The 16,254-nt window shown below is 41.9% G+C and overlaps 2 protein-coding genes across 3 annotated transcripts in view; both read left to right on the top strand.

Moving 5' to 3' along the window:
- The first annotated feature begins 356 nt into the window (after positions 1-356).
- Positions 357-6,199, top strand: LOC120894471. Its single transcript, XM_040297069.1, has 4 exons — positions 357-652; positions 3,480-3,593; positions 3,865-3,961; positions 4,155-6,199. The coding sequence occupies exons 2-4, from the start codon at positions 3,542-3,544 to the stop codon at positions 4,708-4,710; spliced, it is 705 nt and encodes a 234-aa protein (XP_040153003.1). The 5' UTR covers positions 357-652; positions 3,480-3,541; the 3' UTR covers positions 4,711-6,199.
- A 2,866-nt stretch (positions 6,200-9,065) lies between these two features.
- Positions 9,066-16,254, top strand: part of LOC120896973 — a 136,083-nt gene continuing 128,894 nt past the window's right edge. The window contains exon 1 of one of the 2 annotated variants that reach the window (XM_040301525.1): positions 9,066-9,925. The gene's annotated coding sequence lies outside the window, so the exon portion shown is untranslated. Of the gene's footprint in view, positions 10,421-16,254 lie in introns of both variants that reach the window. The other variant, XM_040301524.1, reaches the window with a different exon arrangement.

Raw genomic sequence — 16,254 nt, 5'->3', positions numbered from 1 at the left:
CATTGTGCGTTATTTTATATTTATTTGGTATTGGATCTAGAGTTGATGAATTTGACCACAAATTTCTGATTTAAATGTGATGTGCACACTTAATTGAGCATTAATTTATGTGACCATCTCCCATTACAACAACTCGATTAAACTCCATCAATCATTGGCGAACAAAAACACGAAACGACTGTCTCATGATTCGCCACCTGTCACCCGAATTATCGCATCTTGTTGTCCATTTAATTGGTGCAAAATTGATGCAACATTTAAAACCAGTCATCGAAACGATGACCGAGAACGAAGGCTTCGGGCGATTCCGATCAATCAGCTGCTAATCATTGACAAATTGACAGTCACCTGCGACCTTGCCGCTTGCGTCCGCGTTAACCGGCCGGCTGTCAATCAACCCGGGGGGTGATGATGAGTGGTAAATTAATTTCGCATTGATTGACTCCCGACGTCGTACGGAAAGTGCTGATTTCGAAGATGACGATCCCAGCAACCATTGCGGTGACGCTTTCGATGAAGTAGCCCGTGCGTGGTGCAGTGAACCGAAGTGGATGAGCTGAAGTGCTGAAATCTGAAGGAAACATAGTGGAAAATATAGATTAATTGGGGGAGAAAATAAAGCAACGCACAGAAGGACGCAACACATAAGCTGGTAAGAAATTGGTGCCTAGAGAGTGAACAAGATGGTTTTGTTTATGTTGATGAACTGATTTATGAAAAACAAGGAACAATGAGCTGCTGTGTAGTTGTGATGAATTAATTGTGATTTTGTTATTTGATCTGGTGTAAATATTTCAGCATTTTCCAGCAACTAAAGCATTTTAAACGTCTAGTTTATTTAGCTCTTTCTTTATCGTTGAAATGATTGTTCCACAAAAACTTTTCCATAGATGCTGTGAAAATGTTTCCCTTCTCTTCTTTGCTATTACAATCAACGTTGCCTTACAGTGGTGGTCACTCTAACCCGACCACCTAATGTTCCTTTTACATTACACCAGATATGGGCTTACGTTGCAGCTTCCTGGGCAGTTCCTTAACCACTTATAAGAACACCGCCTTTACACCTATAGATGATGATACACTTCAATTTTATTGCAGAGTTTTTCTAATATTCACCATACATTCCTTTGAACTGAAAATCTTTTACGGAACCTTAATGATTTACATATAGCCTAGAAAGGACTGTGCCCTTATTACTCATAAAAAACTCTGCGAAAAGAACGAATGTGTTCTTTTTGGAAGTTGTAACGTCAGTCAGTGCTCTATACCAGGGGTTTCCAAACTACGGCCCGCGGGCCACATGCAGCCATTAAGAGCGTGTAATGTGGCCCGCGATTCCTTTGTAAAGGTTTAAATAAATAGCTTATGTTTTAGACTAATTATTGAAAAATATTTTTTTGTACTTTGGAAAGACGAAAATCAAGATTCAATAAAAGAAAGCTGTAGAATTTTGATGTATTTAGTTTGTATTTTCTTGCTAAAACAAGATTTGAACTTTCAATGGCCAAAATCAACAAAAATTGAACAAAAGCAGTTGAACAAAATAGTCCTCAACAACGTTATTTGTGAAGCAATGAGGCCCATGAACTGAAGAATTTGAAGACCCCTGCTCTATACTATATAATTGTACACATATATAATTCAGATATATAACAACACATATATAATTCAATGCTGTAACATGCAATAAGGCCTAATTCAATATAATTAGCTGTAGTATTTTCTATTTAAAATGCTATTTTTTCACTCACTAATACAAAAAAGCTGAAAATATTCAGTACGAGTAGAGCTATGTTTATTATCATCGCTTTTCCTGGACAAAATAACAAACAAATTATGAATTGTACGATTGTTTTGATAAAGGATTTGTATGATATGGTCCCATCTTATTAACATACAAATTGATGCCATGTAAAACACCGTTAAAGATTTTTATTCAACTTTGTTTTTAATTACTTGCTTTTAATTGTTATTAATTGATCAACTTATGTCATACTTCATCAGTTTACTCAATTTTCTTTTCATACATCACTTGCTGTAACTATATGGACAGTCTTTTTTCTCGATGTACGGAAATCCGGAAGAGTTTATGTATGATTTCTACAAAATGAGATTCACATTTTTGTGATTTTTTTTTAATTTTATATCCATTTTTATATGACTTATTAAGAAAAAAACGAAGGATCGTATCAAAACTAGAAATACATGTCGAAAAATAGGTTGTTTGTATTAATAAATGCATTTCAAAATCGTCCAAAAATACAAATAATATATTTTAGTAGGGGTTTACAGAAAAAAACATTTTAACGATTTATAAAAAGTATTGATTCAATACAAATTTTAAGGCTTTATGAGTTTTATTAAGTATTAGAGTTTATGGAAGTTTTATCAATCTGGTAATTTAAAAATTTTAAATTAGGCATATCTTTACTTTTTTTCCAGATGTTCAAACACTATTTTCAAATTGCCATGAGAGCCTTACCAATTTAATGAATAACGGATCAAAACTGATTCGATCAATTACTAGCGACACAAAACCTTCAACAACGATTTTTTAGCAGAACCTAAAGTTTTGCTTTGTTACAAAATTACTTTTCTTCTTTGGAACAACAACCATTGTCGGTCAAGGCCTGCCTATACCACTAGTGGGCTTGACTTTCAATGACTTATTTATTTACCCACATCAGGATAGTCAGTTCTATGGACACGGTCCATTCGAGACTTGAACCCATGAAGGGCATGTTGTTATAATCATAACCTGATATTTGTTTACCTCCCATCACTTACTCAGCATCGATGTTCTCTTACACTGCTATTAAAATGTACAAATCATTCATTTAATGTTTTTATATATGTCTTCCTGATTTTCCGGAAAACGGGAAAAACAACTGTCCATATAGTTACGGCAGGCAGTGTATTTGTTTAATATTTTCTTTTTAAATATTTTTTTTGCATTCTTTCGATCCGTCCTTCCATCAATAAATAAATAAATAAATAAATAAATAAATAAATAAGTAAATGTTCAAATACTGTACTGGACAAAGTGACAGACACACACATCTGTACAACGTTTTACTATAATGCTTACCATGTATGCTTCAAATTCCATTGCATGAAAAAAAAAACACTTAGTAAATAAAATTTTGTATTGAATGTTTGCAGTTTAGTGTAACAATTAGAATGTAACACGAGAAAACAAAGTTTATCGTTGAACGGAGTGTTTTCCAAATTTTGATTTAACACGAAATGATTATTTTTAACAGAGCACCAATATCCTATGAGTTGTAGATTCGCGTATGATTTTGTTTGCTCATCTACTATTCGTGTTATAAGTCCGATGTACTGCAGTACAATCGATATTACATTGCCTAGTTTAATCGTGTGCATGCTCAGCCCAGCATATCGGCATACTTAAATGTAAAAAAATAAACACAAACTTTGCACGCCTTCATTAACGCAAACGTTGTTTAATCGTACAGGTTTCAAGCAATCGTGAAAAAACTCGCTGATTTCTGAAAATATTCGCCTAAAAAAGTTGAGAATGACAGTTTTGGAATGGATATGGAATTGTTTCCTGCTTCTGCTGTGTGTAGGTAAGCCATCATTCTGATTGTAACTATTTTAATATATTTGAACCGATTTAATAGATGCCCTTTCGTTGTTGCTAATGCTCAACTAGACGGAATCAATCCATAATTTGATACTGCTCTAGGTAGCTTTAGTTGTACTTGCTGAGCTCTTGTAATCCTTTCACTCTTATCGGCACATAATGAACAAAATCAGCCATTTCTGTTTATTCATGCATTTTATTACTGTGTAACACCTTTTTCTATCGCACGCTTTAATGACGCTGGTTTGCGAAAGGTATCGCGAAGGCGGCACTATCATTTTATTGGCCGTCGATCGGAGAGTGGAGATATGACGATTTACACCCATCCCTTCGGTATCACGAGTCGTGCAGGTACGTAAGCATATACCCGTTGCTTTATAATGAAAGGCAAATAGATAGATAGATAGATCCTCCGCACACCTCAAAGTCACGCGGCATAGGTTTATAGGGTGTATTTATTCAAAAAGCGATTTATTATATGAATTAACTCATGTCATGGTAAAAGAGCACTCTCACCCTTGAGCACCATTTTTTTTGATTTCAGAACGAAGCAGCTTCTCGTGAATAGCGTCTTTTTCGTTGTCTATCCTTGCGTCCTGGGCGCCCGTTGGTACCCCGCGAACCGGCAGTGGTCGTTGTGGACGGAGGATGAAAAAGACAAAACCGACGCTTACGTTCAGTATTCGCGCGAGGAGGAAGAACTTTTGCGCCATGGTATGCTCCGCGGGCGAATGATAGTACAGAAGGAAATTGTACTGCCCACCGACAGTATCCCGGAGGAGGATGAGCCATCGACCTACAAAACGTACGGTATGGTAGATGATTGCGTTGTTGCAGTGAACGAAGACGAACCATGTAATGAGCGGAATTATTCTCCAAAATCATGTGAACCACTGAACTTGTCGAGAGATGGTGAGGTGATAGATTTAAACGATGAGGACAACATCCTGCAGAAGCAACCTGTCAAAACCGCTATGGAGAGTATGGATTCATCTGCCTCTAGTAGCGAAGCAGAAGATCATGATAACGTAAGATTAATTCAATCATCGCCGAAAACATATCGTGGTATTTTGTCGGTTGTCGCCCGAGATAAAAGTTAGTGCTACGTAAGCTCAGCAACGTCATTTTTCTTTCCTTTTGTAACATATTATTCTGGTTTTGCCATCAATTATTAAAACTAGAAGGATTCGTTGAAAGAGAGTCGCCGGGAATTCAAAGCAGAGCTGAGAATTAGTTTAGTGAACGGGTGAGTGAAGAACAACTGATCGATGAGGTGGCTTGAAGATTTATCCTACACAATATATTACTTCCTGCGACTTGTATTGGTCGATGGGCAGCATAAATCTACGCTTCCAAATCCAAAAATAGCAAAATCAGTTCATTAAATACACAAACTCTACCTTACCCCAGCACCGTAGCTAGCACAACAAAGGGCGGATGGATTGTTTCAACGCCAAGCATCGCACGATTATGTTTCCCCAGCTGATGGATGATGGAAAATTGTTGACTCATAAATGTGAAAATATTTGGAAACAACACCAGCTCATAGCTTGGGCAGCCAGAAGAGAACCAGCGCAATGTGTTGTGCGGACCAAAAATGGAGCAGCACCCACCCCGGACGAGTTTAAAATTATAACACCAAAACGAGAATGCGTTCCACCAGCGGTCATGGTGCGTGAGCGGCTGACTCATTTGGTTTTCCAACGGCCACATGCCACGATGCCACGCTACATGCCGTCGTAAAGGGGGAATGCTGCTGCTATTTTCGAAGATGTCATACATGAGCCGCCCTCGCCAGCCGCTCTTGGTTTTGAAATTTAATTTCCGTCTATCGCGAAGGGTTATTTGGTGGTGGCCATGTCGGATGGCGGTATCTGTACTGCCTCTTCCCGACGAGCGATGCTTTATCTGCCTCAAGCACGCCATCGTTTCTCTTGCACCCACGCACGCAGACGATTAAACCCCCGATCTAAAGTGTTGCTAGATCGCAAAAGTGAACCCTGATCGGGCGGCATGCTTTTTGACCGTGACAGACACCTCCACGAAACAACAGTGTGCCCACGTTAACCCAATATCGGTCCCATTTCCGACGCATAATGATAACAACGGGAGCGTTCTGGGTATGTTGCCCCGCAGACGCATCGAGCAGCATCGAGTCGGCCCGCGATGGGAAATTAAACGAAGCGCAATCTTGCGAGACCCGCCTGCACTTGGATGGTCGAAAATGGTGTGAATAGCAACAGCTACGAGTGTGAACAATTTATGATCCCACTCCTGGAATGCCCCGAGTGGTTGCACAACGGCAGAAGAAGATGTGCCGTCGTTTTCTCGTGATGTCGGATGTTGTGATGATGCTGAGTGTGTGTTGCTTTACAAACTCTGGGAATGCCACGATCTGCAATTTGGATTTGGAAAAAGCGACAAAGCAGCGGCAACCGGGGAGGGTTATGGTGACTTGCATGACAGAGTATGGCTACTTTTGACGACGAGTTGATTTACACTGAACAAATGATGATCCCACCATGGAGTTCGAGAACAGTTTGAACAGCTTCGTTGCATCGTTTTCAGGATTTTCTGTCAATTGCCATTTTTCTAGGTGTGGCTTACAAAGAAATTCTTTATTAAAATTAAATCTTTTTCTTTAAATTAAAATATGCAGGCGAGAGTTGTAGCTGCTTAGAGTGAACTATACTACATTTGAAATTAAATTAAAATAGAACAATGAGTATCAGAGATCTAATGAACCTGAGAGCGAATTAACTTTGTTCTACTGTAAAAGATAAAAACAATGTTAATCTTGAAAATGTTTTTGAAGTTTTCTTTTGCTTCAATTGTTCAAAATGTATATATTTTTTATTGTCTTTAAAAATCTTTCACAGATATATGGAGCAGTCAACATAAGCTAACCTTAATTACTCACAACAAAAGCCGTATTTAAGTACTCAGGTCAAAGATTAAGTCTACTTGTCTGCTCCCAGACTAGCCAACTACTACATGAATTTTCAAAATAGGGGCCGGCCCCGTTACATGTAGAGTTGTCAATTTACACGACTTAACAACATGCACTTCTTGATATATGTGTAATCAGTGAGTCACTGATATTCAATCCCATTATGGATTAAAGCAGACCTAGATCGACAACGGTTTTTGCGTCAAATAAGAAGAAGAACCAGTCAGAAGTTTGAGGCTGTAGATCCTATATATAACAAACACACTACAGACAGTGGTGAGAATTTATCACATTGAAAGATGCGAGCCTAAGGAGGTCTGGGGCTGAGCAATTCTAGCTAGGACAACTACACCTAGCAATCTAGCTAGGACAACTACACCAATGAGAGCAAAACCGGACAGTCCACGATTTTGTTGAAGGAGACTATTGATGAATACCCGTGTGGTATATTGATTCCGATTTGCCAAAAATAGCAGTTTACACGGCAAACACCTAATTCGTCACTCAATGTGGCTTTCCTAGCTATAAGTGCAACGCATAGGGAAGCGTATGAAGTACTCTATCAACAATCCAATAAGTGAACAGAACAGTGTAATAGTCCGTAAAACGATAATGTAATACACGACAGCACAACACACGAACGATAAAATCATAGGAATTGTTTAACCAATAAGGCAGATTAATGCAAGAAAGGACGCCTTTAGGGAAATACAACGACACCATCCGTAGACGCAATGTTAACGGGAACCGTGACTACTACGGACTCCAAAATCTGCTGAGTTCTGGAAGGCTTCGTAAACATACGTAAATCGTAAGATATCCTAGCTGGAACAAGTGTGGAGTAAGTCGGACACCTGTCCTACTTTGAAGGTGATCTAGAACGACTTGCAGTTTGGCACTAGGTATAGAGGCACGCAGTTGTCTTGATTGCGTGATCAGGTGGAAAAGGGCATTTAGATAGTCGGGCGCAGATGAGAAGGATAATATCCTGTGAATGATGAGCCCAATGATCTGAATAATGGTTCGCAACCAGACCTACGGATCAATATGACATGCACAAATTTTAATGGACCTTGATCTTAAGAATTCTTTAAAATAGCAGCGCTGCCATCTGTGGAGGTGATTAAACTGAGATTAAAATGTTGAAGCAAAGAAAGACTTTTAAAATGAATTACCAAAGTCTGAATGCAACAGTCTGAATCTAAATTGCCTGATCATTTATTTAAATCTTATTTTGACTAAATCGCTTCAACTTAATTGCATGCACCCTCAACGCACTATAGAAATCTGTTTCTTTTGTTAGATATTTCCTTACCTGATAATAATTGATCAACTTCGTTCGACTCGTTGAGATGCAACCAGTAATGATAAAAGCACACCACACAAGTATGCTGCAAACGATCAAGCAGTGCATCAAGTGGGCCAGCGCTCGGCAGAGAATAATGAATGCAAGCAGTGTGTATGTATGTGTGCGTAGGAAGAAAGTATGCCCATTCAGCATGCCTTATTTAAGAGAGCATAAATGGCCATAAAGAGCCACAACCACCCCAGAGGGCTGTGTTGCATGTGAAGCAATGAGCAGGCCTGCGCGGTTGGAGCACGATGTCTTCTAGCAGCATCGCCATGCTCATCGATCGCTTTCTTGGCTTTCGTACTGACTGCTGAAACAGACGTCTCCTGCAGCAGCGGAACATGGTTCCCATACCATCCCTGTCCTGCTTTCTAACGGGGAATCGGTCCGATGAGTTGGTTTTGTTTTCGTTCAGTCTCGCTCGTACTTGCGCACAGACCGGGTGGAGCGTCGTTCGATCCTGCTCACACGTTTTCAGCCCATGATGGCGGCGCCAAAACAGGGCGGCAAGTGAAGGGATGTTGAGTGAAGAATCTCGTGAATTGATCGAATCTCCGCTGCAGCGTGGCATTTCCATGGCGACGAAGAGAAGAAAAGAAAAAAAGTGTGAGTAAATAATTAGAGAGAAGAGGCTAAGAGACAAGAGAGGGTGATCACGGGAGCGAGAGAGAAAGAGAGAAAGAGAGAGATCGAAGCAATCCAGCTCCTCCAGCCTCGCTTGTCCTTTGGTCCGTGTACCGTGAAGCGATCAAACTAGTGAAGTCGAACGAGACGGTGGCGCGTTTAAGTGGTGGCAAAAGGAACGAGATGCATTGACCGGTTGCGCCCGTTACCATTAACATCCGCTCCTACTCGCTCTCTTTCTCTCGCGCGCTCGCTTTTTCGTTTCTCGCGCAACGGTGAGCGAGATGAGCGCGCATTTACGCGGTGCGCGCGATGCTGCGGCCCCGGTCGCCACCGCCCCATGGAAAGGACGGCGAAAGGTGGCCCCCACGCAAGCGGGTAGAGGGATGCCTATCCAGCACCGGAGGAGGGGAATGCGGGGAGGCGGGAGGGTTTTCAGGGCGAGTCCAGCGGAATTGCTTTCGGAATCGAATCTCGAAAACTTTTTCTCTTTTTATGCTCAGTATCGGTACACCGTTGGTTTAGTATTGCGGCGATCTTTACTTGCGATCGATGCGCGCGCGCACACACACGCTCTCTCACACGCGCGCCGGTTTCCTCCCGCTCCGTCGAACGCATACATGCACGACGCGTACCGCGCAATCGATTCACACACCACCGCGAGAGCACGCCGGAGAATCCGCAACAACGTCAACAAAAATATCTATAGAAGGTTAATAGCCAACGGGAGGTGAGGAAAGCGAAGAGGAAGAAGAAGAAGAAGAGGAGGCAAAAAATACACGACTTACTCCACACGATCGCGACCGCGCCAGCTTTGCGCCCGTGTACGCGCGCCCGTCCGTCACTCTTCTTCGCGCAACGCGCAAGTGAACGTGTCTCGCACGCGGGTTTGTTTTGTTGTGCTACCGATAGTTAGGTTGTGTGTGTTGTGTATCTTTTTTTTGTTTGGTTCGCCCTTTTTCCGCATCGACTATCCCCCGCGGTAGCTGTGTGTTATGCGAACGCCCAAACGATTCGTGATCCACGGGGCAGCTTGGTTTTGTGTTCGTTTTGGAAACGCTGATCGCGAGACATTTCGTACGTGCAGATTCAGCAGAATGTGAGTTTGTTCGAGTCCGGAGGAGGTTTGTGTGTTCATTTGCCGTACTATTTGCCATCACCGTATTTCGTAAATCGTCAGCCCGCGGGTTCGGGGCTTTGGCAATTGTTGATGGCCGTGCAATGATCGTGATCATCCATCCCACGGCAAGCGAATTGAGTTTGTGTAAACCCCGCAGATGCAGTGCAGTGAAGTGCGCCAGTGAGTAACACACCAGCTGTGCCGTGTAATAATGTTTTGCGCAGGAAATGCAATCAAACGTGCCGGGTTTTGATATTCTCCATCAGCCAGGTGAGTGTTTGCGTCGTTCGTTTATGTGAAATCGAAGATCGTTCGTGAAGCAATTGAAATCTCATTCACGCCGTCACGAAACGAGTGTGGCAAGCGTGGCGCAAAAAATAAAAAAAGAAAGGCGCATCAGTTCCAACGCGATTCCAGTGAGCGCGTTCCAGCGACCGCTGGGAAAAAGTAAATAACAGTGTCAACAGTGTGCTGTACGGCCGGCAAGGTGGTGGAGGGTAGTGTGATAGGAAAAACAGGTTTTTCCTAACCACCGTCGTCTAAGCATCGGCCAGTGCCGTCCCAGCCCTTACTGGGACGGGCAGATTTGTCGCAAGTGATGTGTGAGTGTGTATGTGTGTGTCCGGTGGCAAATATTTCAAGATAAACCAAGTTCCCCGGATCGGGTCCCGTGCCTAGGGGTTGCTGTTAGAAGAAGCGGTTCGGCGCAGAAAACCCGGTGACCGTGAAATCATCCGTTTCTTTGCCAGCAACAGCAAAAAAGAGGTAATGTGTTTCACAGTGTCAGCGTGTATAGCGTTTGCTGTTCCCTTAACCTCCCCTAACCACCAGCAAACCGTCGTCCGAAAGCTGACGAAATACAACCAAAACCATGCGGTGCCGTACAGGCAAATGTCTCTCTGTGTGTGTGCGTGTTGGTGTGTTGTTCCGATCGTGCGCCCTTCACTGCCAAAGGTGAACCCGACGACCGCAATCAATCCCCGGTGCGAAACCAAATCTCCAGGCCAAGCAGAAATCGAATGCCGCACATGGCTGGGGAAAAAGATCATCTCCAGCAAATGCACGATCACCACACCGCGGACTCGATTCGATCCTCGGCCTTCGTGAGGCACGGTCGCAGAGCTGTTGCGTGATCGAAATTGACAACATATTTGTGGCACCTCGTTGTGCATGTCACCCCTTAAAAACCGGTGCCGACCAGTGCGGGAAGGCGCTCCAACGAAAGGTATTGCAAACCTTCCACCAATTTCAAGGCAAACCGCCTCTTAAGGGAACTCTCTGTTGCTCTGTTGCGTGTAGTAGAGCTGTTGTAGTTTTATCTTTTTTACCCCCTTACATGAATGAACGCATACCTTCGATGGGAGCAGGGAATCAACTCATAACCCGGCGAGACCGAGGGCAAAAGACAGCACGTTGCGTTTAGCCTGTCGATCAATCCGGTCTACAAACCATTCCCATTACCAGAGCCGTGGAGTAGAGTTTTCGACAGCGGCAATGCCTCCGCATTGCTCGTGCCACCTCCACACTCTCTCTCCGGATCATGGTGGCGATAGATTTGATGAACTTAGACGCTGGGAAGTTCATCCCTCCGAAATATCCCGTTAAACGTAGGGAGTAAAAGGGGGTTGTGAACTCCGGCTCAGGGTGGGATGGTGGGGGGGATGCAGAGCTAAAATTAACCAACTCTGGAGTGGTCTGGTAAATGCGCGTTCGGTCGTGGTCGGCTAGCAGTTCCCCTGGTGGTTCCGCCCGGTTTCATCTTCCGCCCGCGGGATCGGCTGTGGATGCTGGAAGCTGCGGCGGCGATTCTATAATATCACGAAGCCCTCGCAGCGAAGATCGTTCCAAAACCGTTTCAAGTGTTGCTTAATGTGGAGGTGCTGGTGGTCTCATCTCGGCAGGAGTGTGACGCAACGCTACCACCGGGGGAAGTCGTTTCTCTCCCTTCGGCCAGCATCAACCAAGTAGCAGCTGGTACGGTGGAGGTTAAACTCATGAACGTGAACTCAGGCTCCAGAGGCATAAACGTTAGCGCAGCACTGAAGGAGTGAGAGCACTGAATTAGAATAGATACTGTGAATTGGTGGAGTAGATTGGTTGTAGAAGACACAATTGTACCTTAGCGAATCGTCTGTTCCTTGACAAGGCGCTTATCCATGAAGGCCATTCGGCTCCTCAGCATTAGCGACATTGTAGAGCGTTGAAGTGCGCTAGAATACAAGGTTCCTCCACAAGGTCTGCGATCGTTTCAACGGGTCGTGTACGCTTCCAAAAGGCCCGCGCACAGAATCTCCTCTCATCGACACGCAGGGGGATCGCATTAAAACGAGACTCGAAAATGGTAATTATATGCCTATATTTAACCGGCCCGAGAGACGTCCTCGTCGTCGTCGTCTTCAACGTCACACCGGTTCTCCCACCGGGATCGCGCCACGTCGGGGATAAAACAAAACAAAAGTTCGTAAACACATGCACGTCGATCGCTAGAACGATGCCGCCAGATCGAGGCGATGCGTTCCGATGCCAGAAGGAAGGCAGAAGGAATGGAAGCTTGCTGGAGTACGAGACGAGAATTCCGCCGACATGATCTTCATTAACAACTCCATCCGGTTCGGTATGTACGCCGGCGGGAAGGCATAATCCGCTTCTCTTAATGGACGTAACTCCTACGACCAGTTGCTCCGATCATGTGCTCTTTGCGAGTGTGCCTGATTGCCGGGGCCGGATACAATTTGGCCCCGGTTACTTGGGGAGCGTTGCAAACGTAGCGACGCTCCGCCAAGATCTGTGTTTGCCCGCTTGACAGACTTCCGCCAGGCACTTGTCTTCTTGTACCGGTTGTGTCATTTGAATGCTGTTTGAGCCATAAAAATTAGCCCACGAGATGACACGCGTGGTGAGGTGTCCACGGCCCGTCCGTCCATTCGTCGGTCTGTGTGCGTGTGTTTAAGAGTTGATGAGTGCATTGAGGTACACGAGCGAGCAATGGGGTGTGAGGGCACCACCTATATGTGCGGGAAACCGGTCGGCGGACTGTGTGACGCCTGCTCGCGTTGATTGTGGAATTAGTCTTGTCAATTATCTGCCTGTTTTAAGCTCTTCTCGTCGCATTTTACCCGGCGACACAATGTCAAACTGTCATTTACACGCATGCGAACCGGTGAGCGTTTGTCAAGGGTGGCGATATGGTGGCGCGCGAATGCTAAACAGCCGCTCCAATCACAGCTGGCAATTACGGATCGCGCGAGCCGCATGGCAAAGGCGGAAAAGACCGCAAACTTTGTCTCGCATACCCATACCAAACAGGTATATTGAACGTTGCGTAATAATATAGCTTAGAAGCGGTGCTAAGATGCACCTTGTGCTAAGCGATGGCCGTGACGGACTGCGCGGAGAAAATGATCATTAACTTGATCAGCATGAGAATTGCATACAACGGGGATTGGAAGTTCGTAAAAAAAATATTACACCATAAGTCAACATGACTCTTTTAGAACATGCATTAGATGTGTAAGTAAATTCAGTGAAATAACATATAGCACAATTCTTGTTAATTTATGAATTTGCCGTGCTTGTACATTTACCGTGCCAAAAACTAACTTGTTCAGTATTCTTTATTACATGGTATCCGGCGTTGAATGTTTAAAATCATCCCTCGTACCTGCAAAATTTGATTTAAAGCTGCTTATAGACGGATTGGATGGTATAACAATAAGTTAGTGTTGAAGCTACGAGTATAATTAAACATTTCGTTGCATGTTTGGACCAATTGCGTAGTTGTGTTGCGGGGTAAGGGGAAAACAGAAAACTCTCACCCTTTGAATCCCCGCTCCAGGGTCATTATCTTTCACTTAGAAAGGTGGTCTCACACTGATGTGTGTGCTGACTTTTTTTTCGAACTGAGCCCGATACTCGGGAAATCAAACCCCCATGACTGTTCCAGCCGAGGGAGCACTGTTTTCCCTTTTCTTTGTGCCGGTTTCCAGTGCCGCAACCAGCAACAGTGTTGTTGCTGGTTGCCGGTGAAATGAGGTAGCAGAGATTGATTGACGGATTTAGTTTCTTTCGTTCGTCTCGATGGCGTTGGCTCGCCCCGGCAGCTCAGGTTCGGGATACGGGCTCTAATCAATCAATCCTATGCGCGCTCTAAGATCGATTGATTATGAAATATGTAATTTAATTTTCGTTAACTTTAGTCGATGCAACAAATGCATGCTATAAATATTGATAGAAAAGCGAAAGGTTCCACTAATCGTTCACATACATTGGTACTAGTTTACAAAGTGTTTGTAATAGCTCTCTTATTTCGTCCTGTTTTTTTCCTGAACTAATTAACCAACCATATTATGCTTTATCTTCTTGACTTAAAAAATAGATAAGATATTTAAAAATACTTTTTAATTTGGTAGAAATCTTGCTTTTATTGCTTCTGATGTATTCTTTATTCATTACAAGTATTGCAAACTACTCGTTTTTTTATATAGGAAAATCATACACAGTTGCTGGAATAATTAGCTTAAATTTTTTGGTTCAATTTGTACTTCATTCGGTCTATGTAAGTACCATTTTTATAGATAATCTTTGAGTAAATCAAAAGTGCTGTTAGTTTGTTTTTGTTTTCATATTTGTTTTTTCCTACAATGTTCATACTCAGGCCTACACTCGTGTCGTCGCTTAGGGCCTCCTCTCGTCTTCATCCAGCACTGCTCATACCACTTAAAGGTTTCTTAAATTTTCTATATTTCATTCTATATTTATCAGAATATGGCTCATCGTACACCAAAAGCAAGGATATCAATTCCCCAACTATTGAGATTATAAAATATGCTAAAAAATTAATTAAATGCCTTTCCTTTTCATTCCCCGATGACCAATAATTTTTCACCGTGAACAAAGCGGAGAATCACAAGGAACTGCAATTAATTTATCAATAAAATATTTTTTATAGTGTAATTAGTTGGAAAATTTAATATCCTTTCTTTTGGTGTACGATAAGCCATATTATGATAAAAATTTATTGAAATATAGCAGAAAAACCCAAAATTTCACGATCAATTTTACTGGGGCTCTAACGCGGGCGTAAGAGTTGATTGGAGGAATTATGTTTCTTATTACTTTTTATTTTTACATTTACTATTTATTTTCATTGGCCTATCCTTACACCTACAAGCAGAGATGTAACTTTGTGTGAACAGGTCTTTTGTATTTCATCTTTTAAAATCTCAATTTCTTGAACAACTGTTTTGTTTCTGATCGATCAACATTATTATTTTTCTTTTCACTGGATTATTCTATGATTATATTTATCCATAAATAAGAAATGACAAAATTGGAGCAAATTACTATTTAGGAAACAATATTAAATTTTGTAATCCGAATGATTTTGATTTTTTAATCATTGATTAATGATACCGTCATTGCTTGAAATTTACATGACATTTTACTGGGTATTTCACTTGGTTGCATAATAACAAACTTTAAAATAATTTGGTATAACATTAGTTAAAAGATACTTTGTAATAGAAATTCAAGCTTGCGAAACTTCTAGGACAGGGGTCTTCAAACTTTTCACTTCGCGGGCCGCATTGCTTTACAAATTTCGGTTTTGAGGGCGTCACCCATTTTGGCGTCACCTTCAGCTAATATTCGAACGTTTAAATGTAATTTTAATGAGAAAATTCCAATTGAATATATCAAAATTGTACAGCTTTCTATTATTGAAGCTATATTATAAACATAAAAAGTAAACATTGTAATTATGATTAAAATAATCAAACTAATAAAATGTGTGTTTTAGTCTTTACACAAACCACGGGCCACATTATAGGCTCTTGAGTTGCCATTTTGCCAAATGCGCTCTTGTTCTTCCCTGATCGATAGTAAGGGCTAGTCTTGGCCAGAAGATAGTTCAATAATGGCTACGATTCTTCTTTTAAGCTAATTCAAACAGACCACCCTGATTTGTGCTCCTCTGCGTATCGCACTGAAACGGTTGCTGGCTTCGGTATAGTTTCGTGAGCAGGTAATATGAAGGAATATCCGGTGATATGAAGTGTGTCCAAACTCGGTATTATCAGAAAGGTGTAACAAAGCTAATTTTTAGAAGGATTAGTCCCATCTATTGTGCGATTAATTGAGCGTGGCTATCAATACAACCAGTGATAGAAAACGAATATTTGAAACTATTTATTTTACGTTTTAATGGCGTTTACATACTTATATTTGTGAAGTGAACATATAATTATTTGATTTGAGTTAAAACAAAATTACAAAATATTTTTTTGTGTAAATATCCACGAGTTTTGGCCTATAGCCACAATTGGTACAGCTATGGCGAATTGCTAGGAAAACTAAAGCCATAATTGGTAACTAGAGAAGCAAATTTTAAATGATTTTTTTAACCGTTTTGATAAACACTTAGTTAAAATATGGATTTTTTAAATGTTACCTAACATTTATTTTTACACGACTAAAATCGTTATCTTGACATAATACAGCCACAATTGGTACACTTTCCCCTTATCTTTTATATCTTCATCTACTTCTTTTTTATTTGAGACTGCCTGGAAGGGATCATGTTGGGTATTTATGAAACAAAA

The sequence above is a fragment of the Anopheles arabiensis genome, chromosome 2 (assembly GCF_016920715.1).
Source record: "Anopheles arabiensis isolate DONGOLA chromosome 2, AaraD3, whole genome shotgun sequence".
NCBI lineage: Eukaryota > Metazoa > Arthropoda > Insecta > Diptera > Culicidae > Anopheles > Anopheles arabiensis.
This window is presented reverse-complemented; position numbering and strand designations above follow the sequence as displayed.

Coding starts and splice junctions, on each gene's coding strand:
- LOC120894471 (XM_040297069.1), top strand. CDS start 3,542: ATGACAGTTTTGGAATGGATATGGAATTGTTTCCTGCTTCTGCTGTGT. Junction 3,594..3,864: donor CCTGCTTCTGCTGTGTGTAG/GTAAGCCATCAT, acceptor GGTTTGCGAAAG/GTATCGCGAAGGCGGCACTA. Junction 3,962..4,154: donor CGGTATCACGAGTCGTGCAG/GTACGTAAGCAT, acceptor TTTTGATTTCAG/AACGAAGCAGCTTCTCGTGA.